Raw genomic sequence first — 23,207 nt, forward strand, 5'->3', positions numbered from 1 at the left:
ACGGGATTGAGGCGTCTGGTAATAGATAGATAGATAGAAAAACATGTGCAAAAAGTGTGGTTTGTAACTACTTGAATCCTATAGTAGGAAAAGTGTTTACTGAACTGAATAATATTGTCAAGGTATGGCAAAATAAAAATAAAAATAATATCCCTTGATGCAGCATTAATGAATTTACAAAGCAGTGTAGAAATTACCTAAATAGCAGCTACCAGTATGTATTTGTTGTTGTTGCTTAACCTTAGTCTGTCTGGCCAAGCAAACCCATCAAGTACTGGTAAGCAACTGTCTCTTATGGGGTCATCCTGCAGGTACAGTTGGCTCCAAGAGTCCTGTTACCCCATGCCATCCTTCTCTCATTCATGTGGCAACAATGCACTGCTCATGGGCTTGGAGGCAGACAGCAGAGAATTTTTTTTATCAAGTAGTTTGATACAGCAAATTGATATTTTAACATGTGGTTGAATGATCCACAGAGGATATAATTTGGAATGTCTATGAAGGTGTGTGGTGTCACTTGCAGTATATACTGCCTTTGAAGAAAGTGATAGTGGGATGGAAAAGGTAGGGTAATGAAGGGGGTGAGGTAAAGGGAGGGAGAGAGGGGAGGGGGGAAAGTCAGGAGAACAGGATGCTGAATGGAGGAGGTGGTGAAACACCAAAGCATCTTGAGAGCATCTTGAGTGGGAGACAAAAGGAGGGGAACAGGAATAAAGCTCTTCAGAGTTTCAGCTGGGTGATGATGGGTAGTAGTGATTATATCCACTCTCACTTTGGTCAGTGTGTTACATGCCTCTATGAGGAAAAGATTAGGAGCTTATGGGGACATCCAGGCCCTAAATTCTCCAAAGGCCATATTTGTCTTAAACTATAGGGTGTTCATATCCTTGCATTTCTGAAGTAGTTTTGCTGCTTCATTCTCACTTCCACCTAGTATCCTAGCTTGTAATTAAATTTCACTTTGACACTGTCTTCACAGAGCAAAGCCATGAATGAAAAATGTAACAAGATCATGAATTATGGCAACTGTGCCTTTTTTTTTTAAATACAAGCACAATGTTATAAGGGGAGAAGCAGTTAATGTGAGTGGTAAAGAGAGGGAATGGGTAAGTCAGAGGAGGCTGGGGGATGGAGATGTAGGTACTGTTCTCAAATAAGTGAGAACAGGATTGCAGGGGGTAACAGTTCCTGGAGCTACATGTACAGTACAGTACATGTTCAGTACAGTACATGCTCTGTGTAGGGAAGTGGTGTTCCATTGTGGTAGGCAGTTCCATGCGTAGGTTGAACCGGGGTTCTTCACTATTGTGAGTTGCAGGGAAATATGAAGAGTTTTGCTCCAGGTTGGATGCTGCACCTGCTTCTCTCCACCCAGGGTACAGAGCACTATCATGTGTAAGCTCCTCATCGGTGCTACAGCAGCTATGTACGGTATACGCCACAAGTGTGAGCTAAAGCTTCTGGCATGTTATGTCTCACATTTGTGGTATGTACATATCTGTAGTGGCACTGATGAGTCTACACTTGTTGGTGCCTTGTTGGTGCCATGTGTGCTGGACAGAGCAAAGCAACTGCATTGTCCTTCTGGCTGGAGCAAACCTCCTCATATTTTCCTACACCCCACCATGGAAGACAGCCCAGCCAAGTGTCACAAAGTGCCAAACTGTTGGTATGTGAAAACTTTTCCTCATTTTGAGCTTTCAGAAGGAGGTGAGAGCTCTTTCACTGGGAAATAAACCCCATTGGTTATGGTACTGCCACAGCATATAGCTACTCCAGTCAAACTTTACCCAGTCCAGCCCCACACAATCAAATCATGCCCAGTCCACCTCAGCTCAACCCATTGATGCCCATTTATGCCCAGCCATACTCAGTCGAATCTAATTCAATCACACCCAGTCCTACCTTACCCATCTCAACTGTACCACACCATAACAACCCCAACCCAATTCAGCTGTATCAACTCTATCCCCATTCAGCCAAGCCACACCCAATTCAACCCATGCCAACCATACCTAAGCCAAGTTACCTGATGGATTCTATAAAGCTAACAGTAAATTCAGTCACTTTGTCCCATAGGTGCTGGATCGTCTTCTGCTGTATCTGCGCATCGTGCATTCAGTTGATTACTATAACCACTCGGAATATCCCAATGAAGATGAAATGCCCAACCGGTGCGGGATCATGCATGCTCGTGGCATCCCTCCCTCCAGTAAGGTCACCCCGCAGGAGGTCCACGATTACTGCCGTGCCTTCGAGAACAAAATTGGCTCCTTCCTTCAGCCACTGACTAAACTCTCCGATGAAGAGGCAAAGAAATTAGGTGGGTGTTTAATGTCGTTGAGGTTGAGCAGGTGTGAATTCTAGGTGTGAAGGATTGAAAAGGTAAGGGTTTTATATTGTTGCATTGATTGTGTTGGTGCTTTATGTTCCTGAGATGTTGTTGCTTAATCCTGGTCTGTCAGGCCAATCAGACCCATTGATCATAGTTAAGCAGCTGCTTCCGAGGGGCCATCCTACAGATACAGTACATACAGTAGATACACTGTGCAGCGATCCAACTCCCCTCTTGCGGTAGACAGCAGCTCACTAGAGTTGGACCTGGGTTATTCTGATTGGGAGGTGCCGGGAAATATTAGGAGGTTTGGCTCCTGGGTGGATGTGACAGATGTATCAACCAGGGAGCACAGCACAACCACATGTAGGCTCCTCTTTAGTGCCTATCATTTGGTTGAAGGGAGAGTTGTTGTATGTTATTGGGTTGAATGCATAAGTGGTTGATGTTATTAGAGTTGAATGTGCATGGGTTTATGGTATTAGGTTTGAATAAGCAAGTGTTTTACGCTTTTCTTCTTTAGCCCTACTCCACTTGACCAAGTAGGACTAAGCAAACTCATCAACCGTAGGTAAACAACTACCCTAGAAAATTGTCTCATAGGTTCTTCACACCATTGATGTGTCTATCTTAGTGTGACTTTTTCTATGCACTGCCCTGTAATGTGACTTATGTTGTGTGGTCCTATTTTACAAGCAAGGCACATGTCATTTCTGATTCCTCCCAGCTCAGATCAAAGCTGATAATTGAGAAAGGCTGGGTGATGTACAGATGTAAGCCTCATTAGGTGTATTCAACAGGATCTATTTAAAGATGCCTCTGATGAGCAAATGTCAGGAGGGTGACACAAAATACATTGCTCAGATCAAGGTGTTGTATTACCCTGTGTGTGAAATGAGTGTGTAGGTGTTTCTTCTTTGCTAGTGTTGAAATGTCTGTGGATTTGTTGTTGTTCAAGAGGGTCTAGTATTGTTTGTGTGGTGATTGTTTTATGCACCTGGTTGTACCATGAGGCTCTGTCATGTAATGACAAGATTGTTATTAGCACAGGCTGCTGCATAGAATTATGTGCCTCTAACATTAATATATTCTCTAACAGGGAAGACTTTAGTGTAAAGGGGCTGTTATAGTCTTTTTGGTGCAATGAGTAATGATGCATAGGGCATTGTTGTGTATAGTTTGCAGGGTCCTGTAGTGGGTGTTAGACAGGATAGGAACTCATGGCCGAGAAGCACAGGACATCACTGATCTGATACAGAAGGTTGTTTGTCGAGTAGAGAGAGACTTTCTGTTTGTTGCCCAAAGTCTGTTCCCATAAGTGCCCTGAGTATATTGAGTCTGGGGTCCAGTGTCATATCACTCAAAGTTTCTTAGTGGAGAATGTGTTTGGCACAGATATACTTTTAAGTATGCTTTTAGAGTTGTACCGGTGCACATGATCACAACCAGTGATGAGTGTGGTGATGGACTTAACTGATCATCATCTTGTTGTCCTCAACACATATGTGAATTGTGTTGAGGTCATCTTGTTGCAGTGTGTAGGCTGTGTCTATGATGTGGCATGTGGTTGTTATATTTTCTGTATATTTTCTGTATATGGGAATGTCATGCTGGTATAGGCTGAAGAGTAAATTGAAAAACGAAGCCCTGTGGAACTCCAGGATGAAAGTTACATGTTTGTGATAAATCGTCTTAGAGTATAACATTAGTACCTGGAGTTGTCAAGCCACCATTTGATGGTGTTTACCATGTTTGTATCAAATGTTGTTGATCAGTTTGTGTCGTGAGTCGGCAACAAAGGCTTCACTAATGTCTGTTGTTATAAGAAGTGTGCAGTTTGTGGGTCTTGCAGAGTAGATACCATCAGGTGCAGATTATGTGAGGTTGCTAAGTAAAGTGTCTATGGAGTGTAATATTCTTAAGTTGTGTTTTAAGGTACCAAGGGGGATATGAAACTAGTGTGTCTTTATTAAGAATTGGGCACCATATATCATGGATGGCATGCTGAGTAGTGTTACGGGTCTAGATGAAGAAGGGTCTGATGTGTCCTTGTTTGGCTTTAGAACAGTGATAATTCTTCTCTGTTTTTCAAATACTGGAAATGCCACAGTGTGCATATGAGTAGTTGCTGATGTTTGTGAGGCACTGATGTTCTGTGGTCATAAATGTTGCTGATCTAGGTTGCTGTTGCCATGCAGCCCTGTGCTTGTAGAGTTCTTTGTTTTCTTGGTAATGTGTTGCAGTCAGGTGGAAAGGATTGCATATGCAGAGGTAATTTTTTCAGATTCATTGCTTGTTAGTTTAAGGTAACATATTTGCATAATGGTCAAGGGATGTGCCTGTTAATTTTTTTTGTAAGAAGGGATGTTCTGGGTGTTATTAGTGATGGCAGTATGGGTCATGGAGATACAGTACTTCTGTGCATATAGTGATGCTATTATTGTATTTTATGGCATACAAGATGCTGCACCGTTTAAGACGCGCCTAGATTTAGAAGAGGAAGTCGAAGGAGAAAAGTTTTTGACTCCTAACCAACATCCAGTGCAACCTTAGCTTGATATAGTCACATTCACACGAATGCACAGTTGCACACTCACGATTCAGTATATTCATTCAGTACTGTACATCAGTCATTGGTTTCATTATTAATGATTTTTAAAATTAAAATGTGAAAATCTACCACAGTCATACATTTGAAAACTTCAAATTGCTGTTCAGTACTATTCGTCAGTCTATCCTTAAAAAATGAAAATCTGTAACACAATTATACATATGTACACCAGAAATTGCTCCAGTCCACCCCTCTTCTATGTTGATCATAACCCAGCCAGGTTTGTCCTCAAGTCATTTGATTACTAGTAAATTTGAGAATATAAAATCAAATAAAATAAAGGCCAATGAAAAGTTACAAGAACTTGTCCATCACAAAAATCCATGCTTGCATTAAGGACTTTCAGTTATATTTACCAGCTGACACCAGGTGGCAATACTGTCAGTATGTAAACATGGAGTTGGGTTTGTCCTGAAGTCACATGATTGCATGTTTGATTCATGCAGAGAGAATATAAAATCACAAAAAATAAAGGCCAGTGGAAAGTTACAAACATGTTTTCATCTTAAAAAGCTGTGCTTGCAGTGAGGAATATCAGTTACATTCACTATCAGGCACCAGGTGACAGCACTGTTCATAAGTTAACACAGGGTTGTGGCTGTCCTTGTAGTTTTTCGTAAATCTTCTGAGTAAACTTTCAAGTGCGTCTTATTTTTCACAATTTACCAATGTTTTTTTTTTCAGTTAACCTCATGGCAACAGCAGCCATGATGACAACCCATGTGATCAGTGCTGAGAAATAGGAAAAAAATTATATGTTTTTAACTCGTGTTTTAACTACTTATCCTTATTCTTAAAAGCTAAAATTTGTGGCAGACAAACTTCAGTCTTTCTACTATCATTTGCAACAGACTGCATGTCCATAGGTACTCCCAGCCCAGAGAATGCTTTAAGAGAAGACAAGCTGTTTTTTGCCTGTCTGACACAGGAATTAGCCCAGGACAACGGAAATCGCCTCCTCTAACTGCCAGACCACAAGATTTTTTTCATACAAAATAGGATTACTGCCATGTTGTTTCATCACAATAAATACAGTAATATATTGTTGAGAAGTGGGATTTACTGGCAGTTTCTCAGTGTTTCTCATATTTTACCGTTATGTGTCAGAGTTGCCAGTTACCGTGCTATTTGTGAGCACAGGTATTTTGTAAGTTATGCATTAAATACTTGTGTCCCTTTTTTTTTTTTTCCTATAATGTTTTATTAATGTGATTGTTAACCCCTAGAAAGACTGACGAAGAGAGTGTATGTGAGTGAGGTGGAGGGGGGAAGAGGGAGGGGGAGGCCGAGGATGAGATGGAGGGATGGGGTGGAGAGGTATATGAGAGAGGGGTGTGTGAGTTGGGAGCAGGGCAGTGAAATGGCGGGGGACAGGGCGACTTGGAGGCGATCTGTTTGTGGCCACCCCAAACGGGATTGAGGCGTGTGGCAATAGATAGATTAACCCTTAGGCTGCAGCAGTCCTAAACATTTCCTGTGTCCATGGTGTGGGAAAACCGGTTTACATCATGTGTTTTGACCCTTTTATATCCAATCAAACATGATAACATTTTAGTCAGAGAAAGCTTGCATTCCACACTGACAATTCGCGACCCGCTCATCAAGTATAAGGACGCAGTAGGCGTGAAAAATGATCGAAAAGTTCACAGTACAGTAACCCCTCATTATACGATGGGGTTCCGTTCCTGAAAACCCCATCGTTTAGCGATCCATCATAAAGTGATCCCATTATAACATGGAGTCAATGATCATACGTTCCCAGATCTCCCTAAACCATAGCACTCACATACATAAAATATCCTTATGTTTAAACTTTTAATGCAACACATTAATAATGAATAAAGAGGAAAAAGCATGAAAACTACAGTATACAGTAGTTCTTACCTTTACTGAAACAAGTAGGGTTGTTAATTTGGTTCCGAGACAATTAGCCGTCAAAATTTGGACGATTCCCCGTCAAGACTATTCCCCGTCATTCTGTAAACGTACTTATTATTGATTTATTGATACTTTAATAACTAATTTCCAAGGGGATCTATCAAAGTCTATGTTCATTCAATAGCGTAGGCTTTGGATGTCATAAGTTGCATTTTTAGATGATAATTAACTTGTTTCTACCTCTCTGTAGTTGACTTTGAATTATATTCTAGCATCACCCATAGCTGTATTTATTAATTTCCATTGGTACTACAACATCATGGGTATATTTTAAAACAACTTTGGTGAGGTACAAGTACTCAAAAATTAGTGTACTTGGTAAATAAACTGATATGTAAATAAATGGCGGGGAGTTGTCCATTGGGCGAATTGTCCTGACGGCGAATTATCTTGTTATTGTTGTGATGGCGAATTGACTTGATGGCGAATTATCCCGAAACCTTTATATAGATGCAATATGAAGATTGTTCATATAATTCCAAAGTATGTCAATTGTTCACTTAACCCCTGAAGTATTAAGCTCATTGATCGAGCTTTTTGCACAGTTTCTTAACCCCTTAAACGCGGATCGTCTCATTTGCGACGCTCGGCCAAAAGGACATAACGGCGGATCGTCGCGTTTGCGATTCTAGTAAATTTTGAATAACCGCGGGCAAGCAGGCTCCAGCTGGTATTGTCTATCAGTACCACCACCCTCTAGCTACAACTAGCATACTTTACCTTTGTACTACTGACCTCAGTTGTTGCCAAGTATCGCGTTTTCCCCCCGTCCCCCCCCCACCACGGCCCGGCCAGCCTGGCTGTGATACATGGCAGCGCTCTGAGCGCTCAGAACTGTAAATCTGTGCTCTCCTCTCACAAGCAGTTTATGCTACTAGGAAACGCTTGTTTCCCCAGTTGTAACACTAGCTTTTTTTCTCACGGTTTGCCCCTGTTTAGCATCAGTTTACTGCAGGCTTTCAAAGTGACATTATGACGAGTTCTAGCTCTTCCCAGTCAGTGCAAGCGGCCGACAGGAACGAGAATAAAGTGGCGGGCGTAAGGCAGAATAAAAAGCGCGCCGTGGTGATCTTTTGGGAAGTAATATGATTGAAAATAATGTAGTATACATGTTTTTAGCTGTGAAAATGGAAATGTTTGTTGAGTGACGGGAAGACCGCCGCCACAGTGCATGTCGGCCGTACGCTTCGTTGATTTTAGCCTTATTTTCAGTGCTTATTGTACAAATACGGATTCCTAACTACCTTTATGTTGTAGTATAAAGTTTACTGTGACAGAATGAGGCTGTGGTAGAGGGGAAACCGGGTTGCTGGAGGTGTGAAAGTGAAGATTTTGTTACCCAACTTTGCAAGTCTCCACAAGTCCTTGGGTAGTCCACGAAGGCTCAACACCTGTCTCTGGAGAAAGCTGAATGTAAGTACCATCTGCCATACCAAGTATATGTTCTAGGGTTAATCTGTGATTTTTGGCGAATATTTTCCTACAGGTACTCAGACCACGATACAACCCCGCCACTCGGGGGGGAACGACTGTACACGGCCGCGTTTAAGGGGTTAAAAGGACGAGCAACATTGATCGTGCAACATCCACAAAATACTGGCGGCAGCTGGCTCCACCCCAGCTGTGACGTAGATGGCTTCTAACCAATCAGAAGCAAGTGTTGGACACACCGGAGTGGGGACCCAGGCCCGTAACCAGGTGGTGGGGGGTGTACCCCCACATCCCTCTCGCCATGTCCCTCTACCCCACTACCTTGTTACTACCCTGCCTCCCACCATTCTTACCACAACCACCACCCCTCCCACCCCCTCCACATGCATCCTCCCCCTCCCATGTGGATCCCCCCACTCATCTTGGGGGAGGGTAGTTCCCCTCTACCCTCCCTTCATGTCCTGTGCTCCAATGGGGTCCTTCCTTTGTGTCTGGTGGTGGTCTCCTCCTATCCCTCCATCCCCATCCACCCCCTTCTGGCCTTACCACGTCCCACCACCACCCCCCACCCCCTAGCATGCAGTATCTTTAACTCCCCGGCCTCGAATATTTTGCATATTTTTTTACGTTTTATGGCACGTGTTTTTGGATCATTACCTGTAATTTATTTGTGTCTTTGCATACAGATATGCACACCACAATTATTTTAGCTGTCTTTATTCGAAACCCACTCGAAAAAGAAATTTTATTTTATGCCGACGCATGCAAGCATGTTGGAGTCTTCAAAAACAAAACGAAACGAAATGAAAACTAGCTAGATTTGACAGCTTGGAGGGGAGGGGAGGTTTGGCGAGTGGAGGGGAGGGAAGGGGAGGAGAGAGGAGGGGAGGGAAAGGAAGGGGAGGGAGGGGACTGGAGGTATGGGGTGGGGAGAGGAGGGGAGGATAATTTTTACTACAGTAGTCCCTCCAATATCCGATGTAATAGAGCCAACAGCATGTCCGGATACTGATCCCGTCCGGATATTGGGCCCCAGCCCTCTGGACTTGTACTTATGGACCCTAACTCAGAAAAACACCTATACAACTCCCTCAGGACATGCATAGAACCTATTTAAGACCCAAATCACACCTATAAGGGACATAAAAGACTGAAATAAATGCAAAAGAACCATAAAATGAGGTTTTAGAGGTGACTTTATACAATATTAACCCCTTAACCGCGGGGCGTCACTTTCGTGACGCTCGGCTACAATGGATCATACCGCGGGGCGTCACTTTTGTGATTCTGTGTTATTTTGAATTATCCCGGGCTCTCAAGTGGTGGCTTGTATCATATATCAGTACTGCCAATGTCCAACACTAGTCAGCACTCCAAATCTCATCTGTACTCCCATCCATTGTTGACATTTTAGCTATTTTAACTCCTTCCTGACTCCCCTTCCTACCTGCCCTCCATTACCCTCTCCTCTCACCTCCCACGCCGCGCTGCGCTACGGAAATTTCCCCCTTCTCTTTCCACAGATTTCATCCATTGAAATAAGCCCTATGCCCTATATTTTTACCCAATAATATTTACCAAAAAAAAAAAGGTAAGTGATAGTGTTATACTCCAGAAATTGCCTAATTATCACCTGACATCACCTCACGTGCATTCATTCGCTACATTACCACGGTAATTTCCCCTTTGATTTATGCCTTGTAATCGATGTCTGTAATAAAAATATATATCAGAAAGGAAGGGAGAATCCTAATTGACATTTACAGTCACCTGGAACTACCTATTTCTATATTTATTGCCGAGATTTTCTACCTATAAAAAATTAGCATGTAAGTTAGCAGCAGTAAGCCTAAAGTGTCATTGTCAACCCTTCCCTTCTCAGATAATTTACCCCCTTCTTGACTCCCCTCCCTACTTGCCCTCCATTACCCTCTCCTCTCACCTCTCACGCTGCGCTGCGCTACGGAAATTTCCCTCTTCTTTTTCCACAGATTTCATCCATTGAAATAAGCCCTATGCCCAATATTTTTACCCAATAATATATACCAAAAAAAAAACAGGTAAGTGATAGTGTTATACTCCTGAAATTGCCCAATTATCACCTGACAAAACCTCACGTGCATTCATTCGCTACATTACCACGGTAATTTCCCCTTTGATTTATGCCTTGTAATCGATGTCTGTAATAAAAATATATATCAGAAAGGAAGGGAGAATCCTAATTGACATTTACATTCACCTGGAAGTACCTATTTCTTTATTTATTGCCGAGATTTTCTACCTATAAAAAATTAGCCTGTAAGTTAGCAGCAGTCAGCCTAAAGTGTCATTGTCAACCCTTCCCTTCTCAGATAAACCGCGGCATTTAGTTCCTTGTCCTCCACTGCAGAGACAACATGTCGCACTCGCACCCCGCCATTCCTGCCGCTTCTGCGCCCATTGCAAAGGGCCCCGTGACCTCTACCCCCAAGAAAAGTGTTGAGGCAAGCAGGAAAGGCCTCAGTGACTCTGCAGTGGCACGAGAACTTGCTGAATTGTCGATGATAATAATGGACAGCGATTTTGACGATTCCGGTGAATCGTGTGATGAGCCGGGTGAACTTATTGCACCAGAAACAGCGACAACAAGTGCTCCTACCAGTGAATCTGTGTGTAGCTCCAAGGGAAAGGAGCCTTTAGTGCAGGAAGGAAAAGAATTTGGGAAGGGAGTGAAAAGGCGGCGTGTTAGCCCCAGAACAATGCCCCCACGTGACCCAGCCCGCCATGAGTCACGAGATCATTCACCTCCCCGTTCCCCAAGCCCCGCTTTACTCATCTCGTCATCATCGTCGGCTGAGTTATCTCCGGAGTCTTCGTCGTCGGAGTCACCACCAGCATCAACAGTGAAGGCCGGCCGTAGAGGTAGAGGTAGATCTAAGAGAGTGAGAAGTAGTGTAGCTAGTAGGGTAAGGGCTGCTAGTGCTGTACGGCAACCTAGGGTCAGTGCGAGTGACCTTGACCGTGATAAGCCTCCCTCTCAGCCAACCTCCACCACCACCACCACCACCATCCCTCCACTGCCACGCCAGGGAATCCTGGACTCCTTCGCGTGGACGGAAGGGTCAGATTTTGTCCCCGAAAACCTGGTTTTCGATGAGAGCTCGTCAGGAGTTCAGCCTGCCTTCACTATGGACGAAAATGCTGAGTGTGTCGACTACCTTTTGGCCTTCCTAGATGACGAAGTCATGCAGCACATATGTGATGAGACTAACAGGTTCGAATCACAATGTGCTGCTAGTGGTACAGGTGCAGCCATGATGCAACAGTGGACCATGCTGGGAGTGCAGGAGCTGTATGTGTTCTTTGCCCTCATGCTTCTTATGCCACACTCCAAGAAGCATGAGTTGGAAGAATACTGGTCCATGGACCCCTTACTACCCTCACCGACCTTCAACAAGTACATGGCCAGAGATCGCTTCCGGAACATCTTGGGAAACCTGCACTTTGCCGATAATGATGTACCTTCCCAAACCGACCCACTCTGGAAGATCCGGGAGATTCTGAACAGAATGAAGGATAAGCTTATGTCATTCTTCCACCCATTTCAGAAGGTTGTCATTGATGAGTCCTTGGTTCTGTTCAGAGGACGTCTTCGGTTTGTCCAGTACATTCCAAGCAAACGCCATCGCTTTGGAATTAAGTTCTTTGTACTGTGCGACTGTAAGACGGGGTACATCCTTGACTTCGTCATCTATTCAGCCAGCACTGTCGATCTCGATAAAACACACCCCCTTGGCTTCTCAGGCTGTGTAGTGAAAGTGCTCCTAGAAAAGTATTTTGGTGGGAATCATGTGCTGTATACAGACAACTACTATACAGCACCGAAACTTGCCAAATACCTTTCTGAGCACGGCATTGGCTCCTGCGGCACTGTCAAAAGTAATCGTGCCAACTTCCCCAAATTCCCACAGGCAGGAAACTCGCAGCGAGGAGACGTGCACCTACGCAAGTCTGAGAAGATGCTGGCAATACGGTGGCATGACAAGAGAGTCGTGCACATGCTCACCACCGTACATAAGGGGGAGATGAGAGACAGTGGGAAGGTCGACCGTAGGACAGGCGAACCTGTGATGAAACCTGATGCTGTGTTGGACTATAATATAAACATGCGGCTGGTGGACAAGTCCGACATGATGATTGGTGAGATCGACTGCCTCAGGAAGAATACTAGGTGGTACAGGAAAGTTTTTCTGCATCTCATAGATATGACGATGCTGAACGCCTTGATCCTGTACAAGATGAAGGTAAAGCCACCCAAGTCCTTCTCCCTGAGGTTGTTCGCCAGGACTTGTGTCCAGCAGCTGCTGGAAAAATATGGTAAGGTGCAAGCAGCAACTCCAAGGCGCCATCCAGTTACACTTCCCGACCGACTTGAGCACAGGGCGTATATGGATCGGCACAGACTTGAGCTAATGCCTGCCACAGGGAAAAGGAAGGCTGCGATTCACAGGTGTCAGGTATGTGCGCATACCACACGCCGCACACCTGAGCATAAACGCACCTCTTGGCAGTGCGCTGAATGCCAGGTTCCCCTCTGTGTAACCTGCTTCTTCGATTATCACAGCCAGAAGCAGTTCTAACAGTGCAAGTGTGGAAGCAGAATTATTTGGAAATAATGTGTAAATAATGTGTAAATAATGTGTAAATAGCAGGTGAAAGCAATGGATGTTCAGTTCATATGATTGAACAGTGTACTATAGTTTCATCTTACTGAAAGTGACAGTGAATAACATATTGTAAGTAAAATAGAAGGGTAAATATTGAAAATAGAATAGAAAATGTAAATAGTAATGTAAGTAATTAGTAATATAAGAATATGAGTACAAATAATTTATATTATAACAGTGAGAGTGAATCCGTGGCTCTCTACGTATTTTACTGACTGAAAAATAGAATGACTTCATTGACAATAAAATAATACGACTGAATGAAACTTATGGAGAAAGACTCCAGATATATATAAGTGTGATATAGTAATAGAAATATAAAGTGTGAGGGGTTTTATGAATAATAAATGACAGAGTGCCTAGAGCGAACTAGCGCAAGTGCGGCGATCAGACGCGCTCGTAATTTCCATTGCTTTCACACTGTTTTTTTTTAGTATGGATCCCAAACTACTTGAAAATGGTAGAATCGTGTTTATAGTGTTTGTATCTGGCTGTGGTAATCATATAACGGGTTGTCGGGAAGTGTAAAGTGGAGACTTAGTTACCCTACTTCAGAGGTCTCCACAAGTCCTACGGAAACCGACGAAGGCTCAACAATCATTCCAGGAGAAAGCTGAAGATATGTGCTATAAGCATATATAATTTTATTATTCTAGGACTAATAACTGATTTTTAGCAAATATTTTTTGAGAGTCTGTCGGAGCCCAAATAACCCCGCGGGACACGCAAGTAATTGGTAAACAAGCCCGCGGTGTAGGGGTTAAACATTCTGGGTACTTACAACAAGTCCCTGGCTCCTGGACTGGTACTTAGGGACCCTAACCTAGCCTAACTCAGAAAAACACCTCCCTACTGCACTTGCTTAGCGCCTAAGACATATTCACACCAATAAGGGACATAAAAGAGTGAAATGAGGTGTTAGAGGTAAGTATGGAAAAACAGTACAGTACAATATGAAAAGTTCTGGGTACTTACAGCAAGTCCCTGGCCATCTCGATGAATAACCCGCCTCCTCTCAGACTCTGACAGTAAGAAGGATTTCCGGAAGCACTTGCAGTACAGTAATCCCGCATTTTTTGCGGATTTTTTGTCTACGGTTTTGCCCTCTCGCGGATTTTCTTAGCATTAATAAGTTCAACAAAAATATCCTTGAATATACAGAAAAAAAAAAAAAAATTGAAATTCCCGCAGCTTCCAATTGTAGCGCGGTAAACTCACGCCACCCTCTGTCCCTTTCCCGTGGCCCCTCTGCCAGTGTTACCATATCTAGCATAATTTTATTCTTTTAGCATAATTTTGATCAAATTTTCGAGTCTGTAATATTTTTTAGCATATTAGAAGTTTTAGAATCATTCTAGCATAATTTAGAATGGAATAGAATATTTTTAGAATAATTTTATAAAAGCTACAAATCAGAGAGAGAGAGAGAGAGAGAGAGAGAGACGAACAAGGTAAGATGTTTGAATAATTGGTTACTTTCAGTTTGGGCTTGGTTGGGTTGGGTTAGGTTAGGTTGGATTAGGTTAGGTTAGGTTAGGTTAGGTTTTAGGTTAGGTTCGGTTTGGTTCGGTTAGGTTAAGTTTGAGCTTTGTACTTTACCCATGAAACCTAGGTTTTTCCGATGGATTTTGGTATGATTCATTCGATTTTCAGCTTCATTTCAGTCGGAAATGACCATTTTCTGTGTTTTCCCCCCTCCCTACAACCCCCGATTTCCCAAAGATCCCTCATTATTTCAGGGGGATGGGGGGGGGTCATATCTCAAAATCTGGTTATTTCCGATGGAAATGATGCTCTAAATCGAACGAATCACATCAAAATCCATCAGAAAAACGTAAGTTTCGTGGGAAAAAGCAGTATGGGTAGATACCGATATTTATCCTCTTACTGTATGTAGGTTCATTTTAATATTTTCATAGTAAACAATACATAATTAATATGTTGCACGAATATGTATAGAATTTTATCATTTAGCTTCAAGGTAGCATAATTCATTTTTTTTACTTGGAACAAATATGCTCAATCTAGCATAATTTTTTCATTGCCCTAGCATAATTTCGTTGTTTGGATATGGCAACACTGCTCTCTGTCCCGCATTCTTCAGTCCACGCCTGACTGCCTTAGGTGGCTGTTGTGGTTGTAACCACACTATGATATGAGCCTCTTGCCTCCCACTTGCTTTCCACATGGCCCCAGGACGTAAGCCAGCCTCACCAAAGGCTAATAATACAATTAGTAAGAACTCCAAAGTGACAAAACGATCAAGAAAAGTTATGACCTTAGCAGAGAAAATTGTGTTACTGGACAAGCTAAGAAACGACCGTGCGAGTGTTTGCTATCACCAGTTAATGCATCTTTTTATTTTGTACTGTTTTGTTAATAAATGTGTAGATAATTGTGTATTACAGTACGGTGTTTACGTTTTTCCTTCATAATGGAGTATGTGCTTTCAATCTTGTAAGAAGGTATTTCGGGATGAGTATGGAGGTTTCGGGACAATTCGCAGTCACAACAAACACAAAACAATTCGCCTTCATTAATGAAGATAGCTATGGGTGACGCTAGAATATAATTCAAAGGCGACTACAGCGAGGAAGAAACAAGTTAATTATTGACTAAAGGTACAACTAATAAATAATATCCAGAACCTACGCTACTGAACATAGACTGCTGGATCCCCCTGAAATATAGTTATTAAAGTATTGATTAATTAATAATAAGTATATTGATGAAAGTATTGATTAGTATATTTATAGAATGGCGGGGAATCGTCCAGGGTGCGAATTGTTCTGAAGGGGAATCGTCCATGTTTTGACGGGGAATTGTCTGACGGCGAATTGTCTCGCAATCAGTATGGACATGGACTGTGTGATGGGCAGCATGGTGGACACAAGTGCAAGTTTTCAATTGTTAATAGAGTATTCGCGGAATTGACTTTTCGCGGGGGTTACAAGAACGTAACTACCGCGAAATATGCGGGATTACTGTACACTGTTCATGAAGTCTTGCACAGAACTTAGTCATTTGCACTCAGAATTCCATTCTCTTAACACTGCGCACTCTTGTCTTACTTGCGCTCCATTGTACCTTAATGAAATAAGTGTTGTACTCTGCACTTTAACCCCTACACCGCGGGCATGTTTACCGATGTTTTGCGTGTGCCGCGGGGTTATTCAGGCTCCGACAGACTCTCAAAAAATATTTGCCAAAAATCAGTTATTAGTCCTAGAATATTAAAATTACATATGCTTATGGCACATACCTTCAGCTTTCTCCTGGAATGTTTGTTGAGCCTTCGTCAGTTACCGTAGGACTTGTGGAGACCTCTGAAGTTGGGTAAAGAAGTCTCCACTTTACACTTCCCGACAACCCATAATATGATTACCACAGCCAGATATTAACACTATGATTTTCAAGTAGTTTGGGATCCATGCTCCAAAAAAAAAAACCACTGTGAAAGCAATGAAAATTATGAGCGCGTCTGACCGTCGCACTTGCACTAGTTCGCTCTTGGTACTCTGTCATTTATTATTCATAAAACCCCTCACACTTTATATTTCTATTACTATATAACACTTATATATATCTACAGTCTTTATCCATAAGTTTCCTTCAGTAGTTTTAGTTTATTGTCACTGTAGGGATTCAATTTCTTTCAGTAAAATACGTAGCATTCACTTTCTCGTCCTGTATACTAGCATTGAGAGTGAATGTCACTTTCATCTTCACTCTCATAACTCATAGTATTCAGACATGCTAGAGTGAAACTTTCACTTTCATTACTCCTAGGGTATATACTCGTATTCTTATAATACTACTCATTTACATTTTTATTTACGTTCTCTATTTTATATACGTCATTTACATTTCTATTTTATTTACACTGTGTTATGCACTGTCATTTGAAGTAACTTATAAAACTATTTTCCATTGTTCATGTATATTTACATTCATTACTTTCACTTGCTGTTTACACATTATTTACAATTCCACTTGCACTGTTTTACTCAATAGAAAGATCGTAGTCACTCTTTTATCAATTGTCAGCCCTTTACCTCTTTCCACACGAGGTTTAGTAGGGGGTAAAGGTCACAGGGCCCTTTGCATGGGGATGAAAAAGTCCCTGAAGTCAGCAAGAGGAAACAGACGTACCTCCACTTCGGGAGATGAGAGTAAACTGATAAGGGAGGGCCGGGTGGAGGCCTACTTAGGGGATATTCAGTACTACCAATGTTAGCTCTTGAAACAGCTATGTATAGCACTGAAATGATTGGCAGGAAATCTAGACAATATATTATAAATTAGGTAGTTCCAGGTGAATGTAAATATCACTTAGGCTTCTCCCTTCCCTCCTTATATGTATATTTATTACGAAAATAAATTATACGGCATATTTCAAGGGGAAAAAAACAGCGAAAATTAGCGAACGAGTGCACATGAGGTGTTGCCAGGTGATAATTAGCCAATTCCAGGTGTATGGCACTCTCATTTACCTTATTTCTTTCTTGTATATATTATTTGGTGTATGAATAGGGCATAGGGCTTATTTCAATGGATGAAATCAGTGAAAAATTCCAGGGAAGATTTACTTAGCATAGCACGGCCGGGCAGGCGAGAGGATAGGGTAATGGAGGGGGGTAGGGAGGGGAGTCAATAACGGGGAGAAATGGCTAAATTGTCAACAATGGATGGGAGTACAGATGAGATTAGAAGTGCTGACTAGTGTTGGACATTGGCAGTACTGATAGATGATACAAGCCCCCACTTGGAAGCCCGGGTGAATTCAAAATAACACAGAATCACAAAAGCGACGCCCCGCAGTATGATCCCTTGCTCCCAAGCGTCACGAAAGTGAAGCCCCGCGGTTAAGGGGTTAAGTCTTTCCACTCTTGAAACCATTTTCAAAACAAAACTCACTCAAGGTAATTTATGTTACATTTACAGTCCATTAAATTTTTGTCTTTTCACTCACAACTCTAAATCCTTAACACTATTCACAGTTTTTTTTGACTGCACAACACTGTAAATTCCCATTTGGTCTAGTGGAGAAGTTCTTGGCATCTAATCACTGTCAGAGTCTGAGAGTAGCACATCCAGGTGACCTAGGGGTGTGTCGCTTGGTCATGGTGATGGCGTACCCACTGCAGACGACTCTGAAGAGAGGCGCAAACTCACATTGAGTGGTGACTCCACCGTGCTTGATGTGCTGGGCTGTGGCTCAGAGCATGAGGGCCTGTCTTGGAGAGGCAGTGGAGTGGAGCCAGGGCTGGGCACAGCGAGGGTCACGGGCCTGAAAAAGCTGTTAATGGTTGATTGACGCAAGGAACGACGATTTTGACGATTAATGATGCGCCGCCTGAAAGCACGCACTCCTCCACAAGTCCCAAGGGCCCCATCTCCCTGTCTCAGTCCGGGTGTTACAGGTAGTCCAGAACGAACTCTAGGTGTTCCCGGAGTGCGCTCAGCTTGGGGATGGCTGGAGTAGTGTCCTGCTGAGAGGAGTCCGCATCATCGTCGCCGTCCTCGATGGAATCTTGAAGCTGGATACTGACACCTGCAGCTGAAGATACGATCTCGATATCAGACATGGTCCGATACCCAGGATTGCCCTCGTCGTCATCTAACCACTCACGCACTTCATCGACATGAACATCATTGCCATGCGCACGTAGATGTGCATGGAAGTCATCCATGTCAAAACCTAGGAAATCGTGCTCCACATCCGTTCCGAGAAGCAGACGAGACCAACCATTTTCTAGAGTCTTGACAGGAATTTCCTTCCATGCACTGGCCCAGTTGTAGATGGCAGACTTGATATTGTAGCGGGGAATGTTTTCCAAAGTCTGCTGGCCTCGCGTGTCCTGTCCCTCACTGCGCTCGTCCTCGTCCTCGAAGACAACCATCACCTCGTCCAGGAACTTCCACTGGTACAGCCTCTTCGTTGCCACGATCGCTCCTTGGTCCATTGGTTGGATGAAAGCAGTAGTATTAGGTGGCAGAAACATGCACCTAATGCGCTCATTTTCAGCCACCAACTCCTTGTTGCACGGGTAGGCAGGTGCATTGTTGAGGAGAAGGAGGGCCTTTACCTGGTTGCGTGAGATTCTCAGTTTCTCCGTCTGGTAATGGATGACCTCCTTGACAAAATGGCGGTGGAACCAGTCTTTGAAGATCTGGGCTGTGAACCATGCCTTCAAGGAATGCTACCAGACGACAGGAAGGACATCCATCACCCCATGAAGGCACCGAGACTGTTTTGCACGGCCAACAATAACGAGCTTGAGCCGGTGGATGTCGTTAGCATTGGCACAACACAAAGCAGATATCCATTGCTTGCAGAGCTTGTGGCCAGGTAAATGCTTCTCCATCTCCTCGGCTAGAGTGTTCATAGGCAAAGAGCGATAGAATAAGCCAGTTTCGTCAGTGTTGTAGACTTGACCGAGAGTTAGGCCCTCCCTGTCAATCAAGCCCTTCACCTTGTGCCGAAACTCGTCAACTCCATCCTCATTGGCGTCCAAAGCTTCGCCATGAGACTTACGGTTGGTAAGGCCATGTCGTAACTTGAAAGCGAAGAGCCAACCTTTGGATGCCTTGAAGTCTAGGGCATCGTGAAGCCTTGCAAACTTCTCAGCAGCAGCTTTCAGCTCCGTGCCACGCACCATCACACCAGCAGCACGTTGCTGTCGATACCAAATCAACGTGGAGCGGTCGACTTCTGCATACTTGGGAGTATACATCACCTTCTTCTCCACGTTGCATTTGCTTTTCGACGAGAAGTCAGCCGTGTACTGCATAAGTTTGTCGTGGGATCTCGTGATATCAAGCAGAGTAGACCGGGCCTGGTTGAATTCACGGAGGATACGTGAGGTAGACCATCCCGCATCCACCTTGTCCAATATCTCCCTCTTCTTCTCCAGAGTCAAAATCACTCTCTTCCTCTTCTCAGGCGGCGGGGCCATCATCACACACACGAAGGAGAGGCACGAGAGTAGCAGGAGAGCCTGCAGCAGGTAAGGCACCACCACAAAAGCGAGCACGTGGGCAGCCATGACGACGAGCGTGCACACACAACAAGAGACGGGCGGTAAGTGTGGAGGATGCAGGGGTGCTGTAGCGGACATCGGCGGAACAACGCACCAAAACACAGCTTGTCCGCGCCACACACATCAACTCCAAATTACGGGTGGGAAAAAGTTGGATTTTTTTCTAATTTTTTTTGCGTTTTTTGGCCCATTTTGGAAATATCGAATCCCAGGACGAAAATGTCTGGTTATTGGGGATGTCCAGAAAATGGGCGTCCGGATATTGGAGGGAATACTGCTATTTATTATATTTTTATTGGGGGGTTTATGACCATTTTCCCTGGCTAGATTTGACTGCTCGGCAGGGAGGGGAGGGGGGAGGGGGGAGGGGAAAGGGGAGGGGAGGAAGGGGATTGGAGGTATGGGGAGAGGAGAGGAGAGGAAGGGAGGATAATTTTTAGTATTTATCATATTTATCTGGGGGGGTTTGTCACCATTTTATTTCTTTCTAAGCACATTACAATGGTTTATAACGTCTGTACACACCAAAAAAATTGATTTTGATGATTTTTGTACGTATTTTTGTGAAGAAAACAGGTGCAAGCGGCGTATTTTCTTTCTCGCTGGGGCTGTGACAGGTAAATATTATAAATTTTGATGGGCCATAGCTCGGTAACTGTTGGGTCTAGGAGGGTGGGGTTTGTGTTTTCAGGTGTGTAAAATCAAGCTCTATAAATCGGGCATAAAACTTTTAACCTTTGACATACTGTAGTTGAAAAATAGGCCTGTTTTTGCATCCTGGGGGGAAATCAAGGCTGGAGCATTGCGTACCCTAGGGGGTTAAGGTCATTAGGCATTTAAATAAATGCCAATGTCTTGTATGTAGCCTTATATTAAACGATGTAGGAAGAATTGTAAATCTCCTGATTCGCATTTCAATATATTTATATTTTTTTCACTTAATACCCATTATTTGATGCCATATTTTACATTTAATGCAAAAACAATAAATCACTATCACTTTTATAACTCATATAATTCAAAAACTAGTGTACTTGCTAAATACAGTAAAAGTCCCATTATTCGGCATCTATGGGACCGGGATGATGCCGAGATATTGGATTTGCCGAATAATCAAAAACCTACCCACTCAGTACCTTAAATATATTGGTGAACACTGTCATCACCACTTATGGTATTACAATTGTGTTTGGAGAGAGTACTATATGCTGTACAATACTGCAATCAATACAGTACTATATCTGAATCTGAAATACTGTATATATATAAATTAGTGAACATATACAAGTGTAATGACACAGTAGGCATATAAGTCAGATAACACTTCCTGGATGACCGAAATGATACGGAATATTACCTACCAGCTCAGTACATCACTTGTATTGGTGAACTCATCACTACTTATATTATTACAAATATGTTTGGAGTGAGTGCTGTATAGAGTACTGTTTCCAAACGCAAGCGCAACTGCTCTGGGGGAAAATATTTCCCACAATAGCTCACTAACTCAACATCACTGACATTGGTACTGTAAAGGGTTGTTCAATGCCGGAGATTATTAAGGGGTTAATGGAATACATTACTGTTGCCATCAATAGTCTCCCTTTCACATGTAAACAAAAAAACAACAACAAAAGAATGAGCACTAAATATACGTTTAACTTTCATCAGAAAGACCTTACCTATTCATATTCCTTCTTAAATGTACATTTAGTGCTCATTCTTTTGTTGTTTTTTTGTTTACATGTGAAAGGGAGACTATTGATGGCAACAGTAATGTATTCCATTAACCCCTTAATAATCTCCGGCATTGAACAACCCTTTACAGTACCAATGTCAGTGATGTTGAGTTAGTGAGCTATTGTGGGAAATATTTTCCCCCAGAGCAGTTACGCTCTCTAAATTTATCATAGTTATCCCTGGTTAAGTTAAACAACGCTGGGTCTAGTTAGTACTTGGATGGGTGACCACCTGGGAACACCAGATGCTGTTGGCATCCCTACTTTTCAAGTGGGGTTGGTGGAAGATTAGTGCCCCTCCCTGTAAAACAATTAACTCTAAGCCCTTGGCCACCCCTTTTGGGATACATGGTGTCTGGCAATGAATGAATGAATGAATATATAGAGACTGTTGTTAATTGTTCAAGCAGTTTTAATAACCCAGAAACGACGTTCTCTTTAATAATTCTTGTTATTGATAAATTAAATGCTACTGCATTTAACCCTCGTGGACAACTATGCATTGTAAATACATGTAATTATGTGGTATTTTCCACTGACCTAAACTGTGTCTGCGCGACAGGTGACGTGGCAAGCAGGGAAAGATTCTCCTGTTAAGGCAGATGTGGAATTAAGATATTTACATAGTTAAAGGGAATATTTGGTCTAACTTTAGTTTAAGTGGAACTAAGATTAATTTGTTAGATTTGCCATGTACATATCATGATGTAATTTAACTGTATTTAGTACTGTAATTAAATAAGAGTTGGCAACCCACAATTCGATGAAGTGTTGGGGCTTGCCGCGTTCACGCACTCTGCTCCTAGCTCTCGTGGAGTTAGCAAGGTTGTATATACACACCATAAGGATGCTTGCTTGCCCAAGCAACTATACCAGGCAGCCTCATCGTCATTGGTTAACGATCACTCCCTCTTCATATAGCTAAGTAACCTTTACGAATTGGCCAATTCAAGGGGGGATTAGCGAAGAGATAGATTAGAAGATAGTATTGTAGGTGAGTTAAATTTAATTTATGTTTCACCTAACTCTATGAGACTTGTTTGATTTACTTAGACAACTTTAGGGAAGAGTAACGACCTACGAGTTGTGTACCGAGAAAATTCTTGCATAGCGGTGTCCCGGCAGGGATACCGACTTGGATACATTAAAAGATTTCTCACATTTTGGTGCCCAGAAAGAGGGCCCCAATTTGTTTACCAGAATTACTCAACATTTTTCACATTTTTGGTGCCCTGACCGAGTGAGGATAACCGATGTGTGCTGAGGCGCTGAATGTGTTTAAAGTTGCTTTTGTGGGGCACAGTTTACTACCACGTTCGGTTGAAGTGGAAGACGTGGACGTACGTGTCTATAGAGCTCCGGGAGGAAAGGGAAGCTTTTTCTCTGAAGATGAAAGGCTGAATG

At 42.9% G+C, this 23,207-nt stretch overlaps 1 protein-coding gene across 2 annotated transcripts in view; it reads left to right on the forward strand.

Annotated features, from left to right (window-relative positions):
• The window catches only part of Ars2 (arsenic resistance protein 2), an 842,642-nt gene that overhangs the window by 582,023 nt on the left and 237,412 nt on the right, over positions 1 to 23,207 (forward strand). For both annotated transcript variants that reach the window (XM_080275726.1, XM_080275727.1), the window contains one exon: positions 2,080 to 2,323. In XM_080275726.1, coding sequence (XP_080131852.1) covers positions 2,080 to 2,323 — 244 coding nt within the window. The remainder of the gene's footprint in view (positions 1 to 2,079; positions 2,324 to 23,207) is intronic.

This window comes from Coenobita brevimanus, chromosome 62 (genome assembly GCF_032717465.1).
Source record: "Coenobita brevimanus isolate Jiangsu-jjx chromosome 62, ASM3271746v2, whole genome shotgun sequence".
Classification (NCBI taxonomy): Eukaryota; Metazoa; Arthropoda; class Malacostraca; order Decapoda; family Coenobitidae; genus Coenobita; species Coenobita brevimanus.